This window comes from Pediculus humanus, genomic scaffold (assembly GCF_000006295.1).
Source record: "Pediculus humanus corporis 1103172108279 genomic scaffold, whole genome shotgun sequence".
Classification (NCBI taxonomy): domain Eukaryota; kingdom Metazoa; phylum Arthropoda; class Insecta; order Psocodea; family Pediculidae; genus Pediculus; species Pediculus humanus.
The window spans coordinates 557,449-571,987 of record NW_002987848.1 but is presented as its reverse complement, the minus strand read 5'-3'; the positions used below and the strand labels follow the sequence as shown (position 1 = coordinate 571,987).

The 14,539-nt window shown below is 31.3% G+C and overlaps 5 protein-coding genes and 1 non-coding gene across 6 annotated transcripts; 2 read left to right on the top strand and 4 right to left on the bottom strand.

The window, feature by feature from the left end:
* Nucleotides 1-589: 589 nt before the first annotated feature.
* On the top strand, nucleotides 590-3,124 carry Phum_PHUM509070 (uncharacterized protein; the record flags this gene model as incomplete). The annotated part of the gene is made up of 2 exons (XM_002430985.1): nucleotides 590-2,718; nucleotides 3,058-3,124. 2 exons carry the CDS (start codon nucleotides 590-592, stop codon nucleotides 3,122-3,124), a joined length of 2,196 nt encoding a protein of 731 aa, XP_002431030.1.
* Nucleotides 3,125-3,180: 56 nt separating this feature from the next.
* Nucleotides 3,181-6,039, bottom strand: Phum_PHUM509060 (uncharacterized protein; the record flags this gene model as incomplete). Its single annotated transcript, XM_002430984.1, has 8 exons — nucleotides 3,181-3,437; nucleotides 4,177-4,324; nucleotides 4,416-4,709; nucleotides 4,804-5,043; nucleotides 5,135-5,260; nucleotides 5,344-5,545; nucleotides 5,620-5,768; nucleotides 5,836-6,039. The coding sequence occupies 8 exons, from the start codon at nucleotides 6,037-6,039 to the stop codon at nucleotides 3,181-3,183; spliced, it is 1,620 nt and encodes a 539-aa protein (XP_002431029.1).
* A 218-nt stretch (nucleotides 6,040-6,257) lies between these two features.
* On the bottom strand, nucleotides 6,258-6,855 carry Phum_PHUM509050 (uncharacterized protein; the record flags this gene model as incomplete). Its single annotated transcript, XM_002430983.1, has 3 exons — nucleotides 6,258-6,393; nucleotides 6,507-6,642; nucleotides 6,741-6,855. The coding sequence occupies 3 exons, from the start codon at nucleotides 6,853-6,855 to the stop codon at nucleotides 6,258-6,260; spliced, it is 387 nt and encodes a 128-aa protein (XP_002431028.1).
* A 936-nt stretch (nucleotides 6,856-7,791) lies between these two features.
* Phum_PHUM509040 (negative cofactor 2 transcriptional co-repressor, putative) lies at nucleotides 7,792-9,291 on the bottom strand (the record flags this gene model as incomplete). Its single annotated transcript, XM_002430982.1, has 4 exons — nucleotides 7,792-8,259; nucleotides 8,341-8,653; nucleotides 8,919-9,085; nucleotides 9,250-9,291. The coding sequence occupies 4 exons, from the start codon at nucleotides 9,289-9,291 to the stop codon at nucleotides 7,792-7,794; spliced, it is 990 nt and encodes a 329-aa protein (XP_002431027.1).
* A 786-nt stretch (nucleotides 9,292-10,077) lies between these two features.
* On the bottom strand, nucleotides 10,078-11,324 carry Phum_PHUM509030 (Iodotyrosine dehalogenase 1 precursor, putative; the record flags this gene model as incomplete). The annotated part of the gene is made up of 5 exons (XM_002430981.1): nucleotides 10,078-10,260; nucleotides 10,366-10,556; nucleotides 10,640-10,765; nucleotides 10,838-11,065; nucleotides 11,150-11,324. The coding sequence occupies 5 exons, from the start codon at nucleotides 11,322-11,324 to the stop codon at nucleotides 10,078-10,080; spliced, it is 903 nt and encodes a 300-aa protein (XP_002431026.1).
* A 1,292-nt stretch (nucleotides 11,325-12,616) lies between these two features.
* Phum_PHUM509020 lies at nucleotides 12,617-12,689 on the top strand. The gene has a single exon. It is a non-coding gene; the product is annotated as a tRNA-Arg (tRNA).
* The last annotated feature ends 1,850 nt before the right edge of the window (nucleotides 12,690-14,539 follow it).

Genomic DNA, 14,539 nt, shown 5'->3' with positions numbered 1-14,539 from the left:
CGTAATAATTATATTCTATTTTGGAATTAAGTTAAAAAAGAAAAAAAAAGGAAGAAACGGGAAAAAATCGGAAAGGGAAAAAAAATTATTATTATTATTATTATCAAAAAAATTTTCTTATATTAATCATTTTGTTTAAACATTTCATTTTTTTTTTATTAATGAAAATTATTTTTTTAAAATATTCGATTTCGCTCGTCCGCCATTTTTGTTTTTGTTTTTTTCAAAAATTATTAATTTTTTTTTTTTTTTTTTATAATGTTACGTTTTATAATTTTTATACTTAATGCCCTATAAAAAACATTAAAATTAAAATAATAGATGTGTTGGGAAAAATGGCGGCAAAATTGTATATATCTAATTCCACGTTTTGATCACGTGTTTCTTACAGCCGATTATTTAAATTCACGTCTATGGTTAAAAATGTATTATTTACGTTACTTGTCGTTGTTTCAAACTTCACTATTAATTTTAATGTATAATTTATTTAATTTTTACGATTTAATCACGATGAATGATTAGTTAATACGTCATAATAATAAAAGTATTAAATGTTATTAATGCAATCATCTTATTTCGGAAAATAAAAATGGATTTGGATGAATTTGCAAAACCGAATTTCGATCCTAAAAAATGGATAGATAACATGACGAAAGACGTTGATAAAGGAGAAGAAAGAGAGAAATCCGTTATGAGTTTAATTGCCAAACTTCAAGTACAGTTTCATAGATTAAATGGTGATTTCGAATCGACGGCACGTGACGTGATACATCATTTGCCCAAAATAAATAAGGATGCTGGCAAGCTGTCAGAAGATGCGGGTGATTTGCAAGATAAAATGAACGCCGTACGAGATGAAATTGATAAAATTAAAAAGAACACGGATATGACGATATCGTCATTGGAAAAAATCGACAGGGTTAAAATGGAATTGATGAAATATAAGGAAGCTTTGCACGAAGCTGACAAATGGACAATGTTGAGCAACGACATAAAAGCTGCTTTGGATGTCAGAGACATTGACACTGTCACATGTAAAGTTTTGACAATGCAACAATCTTTGAGCATATTGACAAATGCTCATGATTACGAAGATAAAAAATTAGAATTGGAAAGTTTTAAAAATCAATTGGAAGCCATGGCCAGTCCACTGTTGTTGCAAGCGTTCACTTCGAAATCAATCGAGCAATCTAAAAAATATGTTGAAACGTTTAAAAGCATAAACAGGTTGCCACAACTTTTGAAACTTTACTCTCAGAATCAAAAATCATTATTGATACAAGCGTGGGAAATAATGAGCGATGTTGACTCTGATGAAAATGTTGTCGAATCATTTCGAAATTATTACAATACACTGTATTCGACATGGATTGAACAAATCAAATGGTTTGATTGTGTGTTCTCTGAGAAAACCGGTGTCGACGTATTGTTGGAACTGTTCAAAGATTTATGTCAAGCATTGAGTCCGAAATTTATCAAACACATGGACAACAGTTTGAAACAAGTGTCAGAACCTCTCATCTTGCTCATGGACCTGAAAACATGCGCTCAACAATTTGCCAACAATCTCAAATCAGCAATCGGTACATTGAGCAACAATTCAAACATTGATAAGGTCAAAAGTCTCGGGAAGGCAATTTATTTACCCTACAAAAATCACATATCCAAGTATGGAGTATATCAGGAAGCAGCTCTTCATCCTCACCTGGCCTCATTGAACGTTCTGACTGACGACATAATGGAATCCGTTCAAAATCTGGGTAGTCAAAATTCCAAAGCGTTCTCTTATTTGGACGATGCAAATAATCTTTGCGTGAATTTGACGGAATCCTGCGGGTATCCCGGGTACCTCAAAGTCGCAGAAAATTTTTTAAATTCTTATTTGAATCAGTACAGGCTCATAAAGAAGAAAATAAACGAAAGTCAACAGAAAAACTACGAGGAAGTCAACATGTTTCAAATGTGTCTCAACATATTGCAATATTTGGGTAATTTTTTAAACCGGGTCAAACAATTGGATCAAGAATGCATGTTGAATTTAACAAAAGTCAAAATGGAATATTCAAAACCGGATGTTCATCCATTTTACAATTATCCGGAATTATTGCTCGACGAGACGAAGAGAGGAGAATTCGACAACGTTCTACGAAATTTGTCGGAAACGAATCAATTGAACGAATTCAAATCCGTTTTCGACAACGTGAGAGATTTGTGTCGAGATGTTTACGACGCGTCGTATAAAATAATGTTCGAACCAATATTGACGATACTCAATTCTTTGGGTACGTCAATGTGGGATGTGAAAAGGGGAACGACGACGTCGACGTCGGATTTACCGGATTACAGTTTCGTGCCGCAAGAGTACATAACGCAAATCGGACAGTATTTGATGAACATGCCGCAACTTTTGGATCCTTTTTCCCTTTCGAAAAATTTAGAACTCGCTCTGGCTTTGAGCTTGGTCGGATCGTATTATTCCGAATTGCTCGACAGCACCGCGACGGACGAAAATAGTTTTGCGGAATTGTTTCTGAGTCAAATTTCGAAGGGAACGTGCAAAGCGTATGCGAAACAAATTTTGGCAATACAAAAACTGTCGAATTTCGCATCGAAACAATTGGCGACGGACATTAATTATTTGGGTAACGTTCTCGAAGACATGGGATTCAATTTGACGAAGAAATTACAGGACATTGCAATTTTGTTGAAACTCTCACCGTCGGAATTCAATGGGAAATGTACGGATTGTTCGCCGCAAATCGTGGCAGAAGTGAGACAAATGAGAAATTTGAACATTAATTAATATAAAAAAAAATTTTCTTTTTAAATAAATAATATATATATATATATAAATTAATACAAACGCCAAATAAAAATTCAAGTTTTTCCTGTTTTCGTAATAGCGGGATTCATTCCGATCGGTCGTGATTTTTTACTCGAAACCGTTCGAACGTCTTTTGACACGTCGTCGTTATTTTTTTTATTATTTTCATCCGTGGATTTTTTTTCACCGGATTCAATTTCATAATTGACGTCTTCTATGGCTTTTAATTTAAGTCCGAGTTCCGTGCAAAGTATCAAAGCGTTGAAAAATTCCAAAAATGTCAACTGTTTGGAAAAATGATAGCCGAGTGTGATCAGTCTTGCCGAAAAAAAATCGATGATGATAATAATGATAAATTAACATACTCTGTGATTCATGTTTATGATGATTCCGTCGGATTCGAATCCCGGACAAACTTTTGTCAGGCATTCTAATATATTTTTAGCATTTAATTTATTAAAATGTAAAATTTCGCATTCGGGTTTTTCCGTATTGATTTCTTCGCAATTTAATACTTCCGGAAAATTAAATGGCAAAGGACTCGGAATGTATTTTAATTCGCCGGCAACGGTCATTGCATTTTTTCCAGACATCATGTAATTGGGTAACTTTTCTAACGTCCCGAAAAAAGAAAAAAATTCAACTCGCGACGATTTCACATAATAATAATAATAATATAGTTATTAATACCGAAATATTTAATAATTTCCGGTTTTGAATTTTCATCATCGCATTTTTTCTGATAGGTTTTCATTAGGAAATCTCTCACAGTGTGAGGTTCGCCGATTCTTTTATAAATTGCATACATGGCATCGAGGGGAACGATATCCGTTTCTAAAAATTTTTTCTCTTCTGAACAAATTGAAAAAAAAAAAAAAAAACAATTATTATTATTATTATTATTATTATTATTATTTCAGTAGAAAAATCCGAGAAAAGGGTATGAAACGCATGAAAAGAAAACCTTTATTATTATTATTTTTACAAAAATTTAAAAAAATTTTTTCAATGTCGTTTTTTAAAAAATATTTAAAAGCGGACGCGAGAATGTTTTTTATTTCTAAATTTTCATAATAATTAATAAATTGTAATATTTTATCATCGTCTAATTTGACTTTGTCGTAGAGTATGTATTTCCCGTAGGAATCCCAGGATAAAAATATTATTATGTGTACGAATTGTCCGAGTCGTATGGGTTCGAACGGATCGTGAACGGTTTTCAATAATAAATAATCTTCTTGTGCTAAAAAAAAAAAAAAAAAAAAAAAAACAAGATGGGAACGTTAATGATGTCTTTTTTTTTTTGTTGTAGGTGAGAGAGAGAGAGAGAGGGAGAAGGGGATATGGGATACCTAATTTTTCATCCATATCAACGAGGGATTGATAATTATTTGGTATTTCGCAATCAATGAGGAATTGCCATAGGAAAAGTCTTAGGAGAACGCATTTAAACGATGGGATTTGTTCGCATGCCAAAGTCGCGTAAAGGTTATAACAATTCTATAATTAATTTTATTATTATTATTATTATTATTGTTATTATTATTATTTAATGAATTTGTTTGTTTGTAGGCGTTTTTTTCGTACGTACTTTCAATTCGGATACGCTACACGTGATTGCATTTCTTAAATATTTTTCTTCTTGCGTTAGTGCAAGATCCGATAGGAAAATTTCTTCCATGCAATGAAAAGACTCGACGTCGTCGAAATCTCCGGATTTTATGGGGAGTTTCGGATATGGATTTAAATCCTTTTCGAAAAATTTTTCCACGTGAGTTTTATATCTTGTTAAATGCATTGTTAAATCTAACGATTTTATCGATGAATGCGCCGGAATGGTGATAACTTTTGACGTTCTTGAAACCGTCAAATAATTTGCCAAAGCCTACACGGGGGGGGGGGGGGCGTGTCATTAGAAAAAAAAAAAAAAAAAATGGGGGAGGTCATTTGTTGCATTGCAACATCACTCACTCACTCACCTCGTTTTCCTTACTCTTAAATCTTCTACCGAGCGTACGATTTTTAACATCCAAACCTAATAAATCATCATCGTTTGAATTTAACAAACCTTGTTTGTCGTTGTAAAAAAGATTTTTAGCCGTGACGACTTTGTTGTTGACGCACACGACGGTACCGGATCCCCATTTTAAATCATCTTTCCAAATCGTATCGATGAGAACCCCTTGTATCGTTTCTAAAATTCCATTTCCGTTTCTTTTCTAATTAACGTCAAAAACGAGTAAAATAAAATTAAGAAGGAAAGAAAAAGTGGGGGGTGGGGGTTGCGGGGGGGGGAAAGTGAAAAATTACTCCGTCGATCCAATAACCACGATAAGTGTTCGTTGCCGGATATGATAAAGTTTTATTTATGAATCCGTTCCAAGTGTATTCGCCGTAACCGTTCATCAAATCGTTTTTCCATTCTCCGCGATATATCTACGAAAATACGAAAGAAAATTCTTATTTTTCTTCCCCGTCCCCTATCCCCGTTTTCCAGGAGTGAAAATTTATATACAAACGTCGTTATTGTTCCAAATCATGACACCGTTTCCGTTTCTTTTATCTCGGCTCCAGTAACCTATATATTTCGAACCGGATGGATATTGTCTGTACCCGAAACCTTCTTTCATTCCATTTTCCCATTGCCCCCTGTAAAAATCCTGTTCTTTCGATGGATCTTTGTAAACGATCAAACCCTCGCCGTGTCTTTTACCGAGCCACCTTTTTTTTTTTATAAAAAATGATTTCGTCACGATGACGTCAGCAAAGGGGAAAAAAATTGAGAATATCCCTACCAGTGACCCGTGTACACGACTGGAGAATTGTACAAACAGTAAATCCCTTCTCCGTGCCTGTACGCTTTATAAACACCACCCTCGTAAGTGTTTTGATTGGAAAAATCAAATCTTCCTTTTCCCGTCGCGCAACCACCGATAAAATCACCCTAAAAAAAAAAAATTCCAATCATAATAATGATAATTACGCACACGCGTGCACGCACGCACACGCACCGCGAAGACGGTTCCGTCGTTCCAAAAATAAGTTCCTTCTCCTTCCATTAACCTTCTCGAAACTCGACCCCTATACCAGGCACCGTTAACGAAAGTCAAATTAACATCTTCGTCAGGTTCAGGTTTTGTAAATTCATTTATATCGAATATTTCGGATTCGTATTCGCCGCATTCGAATTCGGTTTCGTTCGATTCGCTACTCATAAAAATAAAATTTTTAATCAATCAACCAATCAGTGAATGAATGAACGAATGAAATTTGTATAAAGTTTGTACGAACGTTTTCGAAGGATTTTGTTGTAAGTTATTTTTATTGCCCAATGATAATGATGATCTTTTCGAATAAACATTTTTTAAAAAATCAATCTAAATAAATAAATAAGGATTTTATTAATAATAATAATGATTTTTTTAAATAGGGATTAAAAGAAAAAAATACCGACGGAAACAGTCGATGGATATTCGCAGGGATACAATTCGCCATAATCTTCAGTGTCGTCATTTGATAACAAATCGGGATTATCTAATTTTTCCTTCTGGCAAAATTTACCATTCCAACTGTAAGTTAAAAAACATTTTATTTACGTCATCATCATCATCATCATCATTATCATTATTATCATCACCGTTTGAAAACAAACGGGGGGAGGGGAGGGGGGGTGTCGTCGTACCTTTTTACGAGTACGTCCAAAGCGCAATTGATAAAAAAATAAATTAAACTTTCTCGTGCCGTTACCGGACATCTTTTATCCGCTTTCACGCTGTCCAAATCTAATTTTTCATCCGATTGTGATTTGACACCTTCTTCTATTTTCAATAATCAATCAATCAATCAATCAATTAATTAATTATGGGGGGGTGGGTGGGTGCGTGGGAGGAGTTACACAAACGACAATTTTATTTACCGTGTGATAAAAGGACGTCATCATCCAAATTAATCGAATCCGGTTCCGGTTTTTTGATTGATTTTAATTGATCGGCTTTTATTTGAGCCGGAGTACCTTTCGGACATTTAAACATAATTTCAATAATAATAATAATAATCTTTACATCATTCAAAACAAAAGGGAAAAGGGAAAAAGAATTTGAAAATGACTAGGGAAATTTTTTCCCTACTTTTTCATATTCGATATATCGAAATGCGAAAACGATCGATATATCGAAATGCGAAAACGATCGATATATCGATCCCGCACGCACATTTTTAGTTTAAATATCATATAGAAAGAGACAATTTAAAAAAAAAAAAAAGTTTTATTATTATTATTATTATTACTATCAATAGTATTTTTTTTTTTTTACATGTTTTTCAAATTTTTTTTTTTTGTAAAAATTCTTAATAGTTTTTGTGCAAATTGAAATTTTTCTAAAAATACGCGTCCCTCGTTTCGTGTTTGTTTGTGTGTGTGTGTGTCGTTGTGTTTGTACACCCTAAATGTTGTTTTATAAAACAAACAAAGTTTTTTTTTTTTTTTTTGCCAATTTTAAATTTATACGAACATCATCACTTGACAGAATTCGTTTACAGAAAAATCCTATTAATAATAATAATAATGATAATAGTTTGCTTCGTTTGTTTGTTTGTTTTTCACGTTCGTAATAATAATGATAACGTTTATAATCCATTGGTTTATTGTCTTATGTAAAGAGAGAGATAGAATGAAAGAAAGGTTCGAATGTTTTTTCGATTGAATTCGTTACGAGCGGCAGTGCGTTTGTTTGTGTTTGTCTCTGTGTGTGTGTATGAGCGCGCACGTTTGTTTGTTTATAAAAATTTACGTGGAATTAACGGGGGTGCCATCATGCATTTATACAAAAAAAAAAAAAAAAAAAAAAAAAAACTTAATTTAAATATAATAAAGTAAATAATGTTGAACGAACGCGACGCATTAATCTGTATATATATATATGTACAATTATTATAGTAGATCGATACAAAGGTTAAATGTGTGGCTACTACGTGTCGTAATCTTCATCTATAACACATTCTTTAGCAACGTTTTCTTCGTCTTCGTGATATCCATTTTCTTTCTTATTATTTCTTTCGTCACTCTTTTCATCATCGTCTTCCTCTTTGTTGTCGTCATCATCATCTTCATAATTCTCATCATCATCATCATTTTTATTTATTTTTATCTTATCCTCCTCCTCTTCCTCGACTTCCTTTTCACCATTAGATTTAAAATTATCACTCATTTTAGAACAATTAGAAAGTTTAAGTTCGTTGAGCTGAGTTATATTACGACCCGACATGTTTCTTATCGAAGATGGCATTAATTCGTTTGTTTTCACGTTCGTAAAAGGGAAATTTGTTGAATAATTATTTGACATCATTTGTGAACTCGACGTGTGTTGTATAACCGTTGTCGTACCAACAAACAAAGAGGACGGAGTGATAATATTAGGTTCCGCAGGTTTATTCTCCTATAAAAATTTAAGGTTTTTCCATTAGGTTGTTACTTTGTCAAAATTTGTGTCGAATGATTTGATTGAATGAAAACTTACATAATCATCACTACCGATAGGAATTTCTTTATAAAACTTTGGTTGAGATGTTTGTAATAGGGGAGGTTGACTAGTAGCAACGCTTGAACTTCTCGATGAACCCCCATCCGATTGTGGTGGTGGTGGTGGCTGATTTTGAAATTGAAAACAATTATAATATTTAGTCGATGGTGCAGGACTTATGACGACACCTGCTTGACTGTTGTTTACGCAGGGAGATGTAAAATCATCTTCAATACTAGACACATCTGGAATACCTTTGACTAGATCTTTTAAAAAATCAAATCGACTTTCTGAAAGTATGCACTGTTTCCTGCAACACCACCACCATTTAAATTAATACAAGTTTATTATTATTATTATTATTATTTCAAAATTATCGATAATACATTTATACAATCGATTGTAATGAATGCATCACAAATAATAATAATAATAACAACGGTGACAAGGTTGACAAAAATTAAAAGCTTTTATTTACTATTTACTCATTTACAATTACAATCTCATACAAATATAAAAGGAATGTAAGAATGAATAATAATAATAATAATGGTTAAATGAGTGTGGACACTTACATGTGTGTAGGAGTCAATGTTTTAGCATTTTTAGCACTAGTGATCTGCATGGCTCTTTTTAATAATGATTCGACAAACAATTCTAACGTTCTTGATATGATAACTGGCACAGCTTGAGCCACTTTTCCAATTTCTTCATCTGTTTGCATTATTTTTTTTATACGCCCCTTTTTATAACCAAACCAAAAAAGAAAACAAACAAACAATAAATAAATAAAAGCAAACTCATAATAGGATTTATAAGAATGTTCTAGAAACGTATCGAATAAGTAAAATAATTAAAATTAATGTGAATATGTATAAACACATACACGCATAAATAAATACTCACAGCTGGAAATCTAGCGTTATATTTTTTCTTTTTGCTAGGCATTTTCAATATATATGTGTGTGTATTTAATTATCGAAAATAATTCTCGTTTTATATTTATATAAGAATTAATCGATCGTAGGTTTACCGATGATAATAATATTAATATTAATAATTCTCATGTTTTTACTCGGTTAGAAAAAAACAAACAAACAAACAAACAAAAAAAAACAAAAAAATTAAATGTTATATATCTCCTCGTTCTCGCGACTAACAACAATCTCGTTTTCTTTTTTTTTTAACCATAGAGTTTCCGGTTTAGCGATTATTATGATGGCGGTGGTGGCGGTAGAAGCGGTAAAGTCGGCAACTATGGTGACTGCTCAACTCATCGTTAGAGCCACCATAGTTTTAAAAATTGGTTTTATTTATTTATTTATTTATTTATTCACTTTCGATTTTATTAAAATAAATTATGATTTTACGGTTTTTTTTTATTAAGGTTTGGTTAGTTAGGACGCCATGTTAATAATAATAATAATAATAATTGATTGCGTGTTAATAATTTTATTATTTATTTATTGTGTTTATATTTTTTATTGGTCGTTGAGAGAGAGAGAAAACATGCAACAATGGATTCGTAACATTTAATAATAATGAAAAAAAAAAAAACATAAAATTATGTAAATGGCCTTGAAAAAAAATTGACAGGTTTTTTTTTTATTAAAAAATGTGCGTGTGCGTGAGTGCGTGAGTGCGCGTGTTAATCGTTTTTATTTATTTAGGGAGACCGACTCGTTTCCCCCCTCCCCCTTCGCCACTCCCGCACGACGCCATTTTGGTTTAGTATCAAATTTCGACGAGGATTTCGTCGAGAGATTTTCTTTTCAAATCCGGTACGAGTGCATTTTCCGACGGGTATCCGACGGGAAGTAACAAAGTTAATTTTTCATAAGTTGGCCGCCCTAGTAAATTTCTCAAAGCGGGACCACAATTTAATGGCGTGCTAGTCAACGAAACTAATCCGGCGTTCTAATTAAAAACAAAAAAAAAAAAAAATTTTTTTTATTAATATAAATGTTCTGGTTGTTGTTGTTGTGGTTGTTGGTGTTGTCGTTTGTGTTTGTTTCTACTCACGTGAATGGCTGCTAATAAAAATCCGGCTGCTATCGATACGCTTATTTCATTATAATAATGTATTTTTTTCGTACCGTCATTTTTATAACTATATATTTGTTTGAAAACTAAAATCAAATATGGCGCATCCGTTAAATATTCCTTTATCCAATTTGTTTTTAACGGTTTTAAATCTGTCGTCCATTGAATACCTGTCGGTGGTTTAGACAAAAATAATACGAATTGAAAAAAAAAAAAAATTAAATGACGTGGAAGGAGAAAGTAAGTGTTATACCCATTCTTTTTTCATAATTGATTTTTTCTTCTTCTTCGACGATTTCTCGTATTTTTAATTTCATTAAAGGATCCGATACTGTGACGTATGTCCAAGGTTCCGTATGTGCTCCACTTGGTGATGTACCTGGAATTTTAAAAGGTTCGTGTCATTAGCATTGCTCCCGTCGGACGGTTTCTCTCTCTCTCTTTCTCTCACCTGCCGTTTTTATTATGTTACGTATTATTTCCGGGGATATCATTTCTTTGCTAAAATGTCTTATAGTTCTTCTTTCGTTCATCAAATTGTAAAAATTCAAAGAACGTTTTAAACTTTCTTCCATTGGTAATTTATTAAATTTGTAAGGTACGTGTTGTAAATTTTCAGGTAGAGAACTTTGTACGTACTTTTCACCATCGAATTCCTTTTCATCAAAATCATCTTCCCCTAAAAACAGGCACACAAAAATTAATCGAATAACCTCTTCCCTCCCCTCCTCCCCTACAAAAAAACAAAAAAAATTGTTCGTACCTTCGTCGTGTATCCCGTCGCGTTCGTGATTCATCCTTTTCATCTTTTCATCTATTTTCACGTCATTTTTATTTTTACTTCCACGATTGAATAACGTAAACGATAGAAAACACAAAAATGCACAAACGAATATATTACTCCAATTATCAATGACGAATTTATCGAATTTAGACATTTTTTTTTTTTTTTATTAAATAAAATCCTTCGTTCACATTTAAAAAACTACGCAATGATAATAATGATAATAATAATAATAATAATTAACAATCTATCGGAGACGTTGACCGATTTTTTTTTTTTTTATATACGCCCGATTGATAAGACCGCAATTTAAATTATTATTATTATTATTATTATTATTGTTCTGTTACCACTTTTTTTTTTTTTTTTTTTATAGTTAATCCGTGCGAATGTTAACGTAACAATGTTTTTATTATTATTATTATTTTTTAAATAATGTATAATTGATAGCAACGATAAAATTTATATAAAACGAGAAAAAAAAAAAAAAAAGTTTTTTAATTTCAAGGCGGTTAACATTTGAATAAATTGCGCAAAATAATTGGCAATAAACCATGACCCGACTCACTTTTCTACTGCCACTTTAAAATTTTTTTTTTTTTTTTTTTTGTATTGGAAGTTTTTAATGCGAATGAAAATTAATTAACGTCGTGGAGTTAAAATATTGTTTGTTGTTTGTCTCGTTTCCTACCACAATTTTTTTTAGGTTGTCTCTCTCTCTCTCTCTTTCTCTTTTACGTACATCTCCCCTCTCTCTCTTTCTCTTTTACGTACATCCCCCCTCTCTCTCTTTCCCTCTCTCTCTCTGTAATTTTCAAAAGTTAAAATTTTGTTTTTCCGAGGTTATCGAAAATTAATTAAACCGGTATTAATCAATCAATCAGTCAGTCAGTCAATCAATCCGTTTTATAAACGTATAAATTGTTAAAATTTTCATTTTGGTATTTTTCAAATATTTTTTCCAGGGGTACCAACTTCATTTTTATACAATGATAATAATAATAATAAATTTTTCAAAGGTCGTAAAAGAAATTCGTATGTATCGTTATACGTTATTATTATTATTATTATTATTATTATTACTGATATTCGTTATCAATGTGTACTCATTTAATTATTTCCTATTGATTACCAATAATAATTCGAACGATGATAATAATAATATCTGTACGTAAAAATTTATTTATTAAAAATAAATCGGTCGAACGATTGAAACAAACGCATTATTATTATTATTATTAATGTCAAATATTACGGACGGATGAGGTGAAAAAAAATATTGTCGAATTTTTATTTATTTAAGGCGCTTGCGTATCCACCCACGCATGCACGCACGCACGCACGCACGAAAAAAAAATTTTTTTTAAAGCGACGGTAAAAATAATAATAAAAAAAAAAAAAAAAATTGAGTTAAAATTTTGTTTTATTTACTCACAAACACCGTCAGCCCCTGTGGCCTAATGGATAAGGCATCGGTCTCCTAAACCGGGGATTGTGGGTTCGAGTCCCACCAGGGGTAACGCGAATCAAAAAATTTTTTTTATTTATTATTATTATTTTAAATCGCGAATGGTTGTAATTTTTAACGCCGTAATTATTATTATTATTATTTTTTTTTTACGAGGCCGAGAAAAAAAGAAGAAAAAAAATTCCGACGCGAATCTCGAATCTTTAAATATCACTGTTATTATTATTATTATTATTCAATAGAATTTTTTTTCTTAGAATCGGATTTATACGCTGTTAGAGTTCGTAATTTACCCGATAGATGGTGTTGAAACAATCTGTTAACTCTACCATAATTTTTATAAAACATTCAGTAAATTTATTCGACGCCGTAATAATAAGTAATCGTAGCGACGTAAACAAATTTCGTTTGTTTGTTTTTTCCTTTTGTTTGTTTGTTTGTTTTAAACTAAAAAAATTACATAGAGTATTTAAATCAGATTTAATCGACTGTGTCAATCATTTTTCATAGAATAAAAAAAAAAAATTTTACACGTGATACAATTTACGTTAATGTGACAAACGTTTACACAACGTCGATGAGAGAATTTTTTTTTCATTCTTTTAGAAATTTATTAATAATAATAATAATAATGATAATAATGATAATAATATTATTAATAATAATAATAATAATGATAATAATAATAATAATGATAATAATAACAATAAATCACTTTCATCTTTTACTTTTATATTTACGAAAAACATTCATTGGTTTAAATTTTTACTTTCTACATAAAAAAATGGAAAACCTCAATTTAGGTTTAGGTTTAGGTTTATACATTCATAAATATTTAAGGACAAAAAATTTGAATGCGAGTAGTATTATTATTATTATCATTATCAATATTATTCTAACTGTTACGATTAGTTATTATTATCTTGAGTAACATTAACCTAGTGACACGTTTACTTACCTTAATTAATTACTTGAAATTTTTTTATTTATTTTAAATTTCGAATTACCCCCACCACCACCACCGTCAAGCACGAATTTTTCTACATAACAATAAATTTACTTATAAAGATTTTCTAGAACGTTCTAGAAAAGAAAAAAATAAATAAATAAATTTATGTAATTAAAAATGTTAATAGGAAAGTTTTATTAAAACGATTAAATGTTAGTAAATATTTATTTATTCTCTCTTTCTCTCTCTCTCTCTCTCTCTCTTTTTAATAATTAATTACGTAATAAAATTATTGTTGCTGTAACATATGTTAAAATCATCATCATCATCATCGATAGGAAAAAAAAAATGGCAAATTTTTGTATCGAAAGTGAAACGTGATTTTTTTTTTTAAACGAAAAAACTTATCATTATTATTATCATTATTATTATTTATCCAGGACTTTCTTTTTTGTTTAAGTAACCGACTGACCGAAATCTGTCATGAATGTTTTTTTTTTTTTTTACATAATTGTTAAAAAGTATTAAAAGGCCGTTATTTAAATGTTAGGCGGCGACGGGGCGGTGGTGGTGGGGAGGGTGATGGGGGCGGGGGGTAGGGAAGGGAAATTTTAACGTCCTTCGTTAACGACAATAATAATAATAATTTTTTATTTTTGACGACCGAAAAAAAATCGTTTAATATATATTGTGAGGGAGAGTGAGAGAGAGAGAAGTCGACCGAACTTCTCACGATAATCGCAGTAATGTTTCTTTTTTTCACATTAACAAAAACTCGACTCGCTAACACACTCACACACACACACACGCACGCACGCACACGCACGCTAAACGTCGTCGAAGCTTTTCTTTTTTAAATCAGTTTGCTAATAGTAGTAGTAGTAGTAATAATAATAATAATAAATAAATAGTCGACTTTATGAAACGTAAACGGATTGATATAGAGTTTATC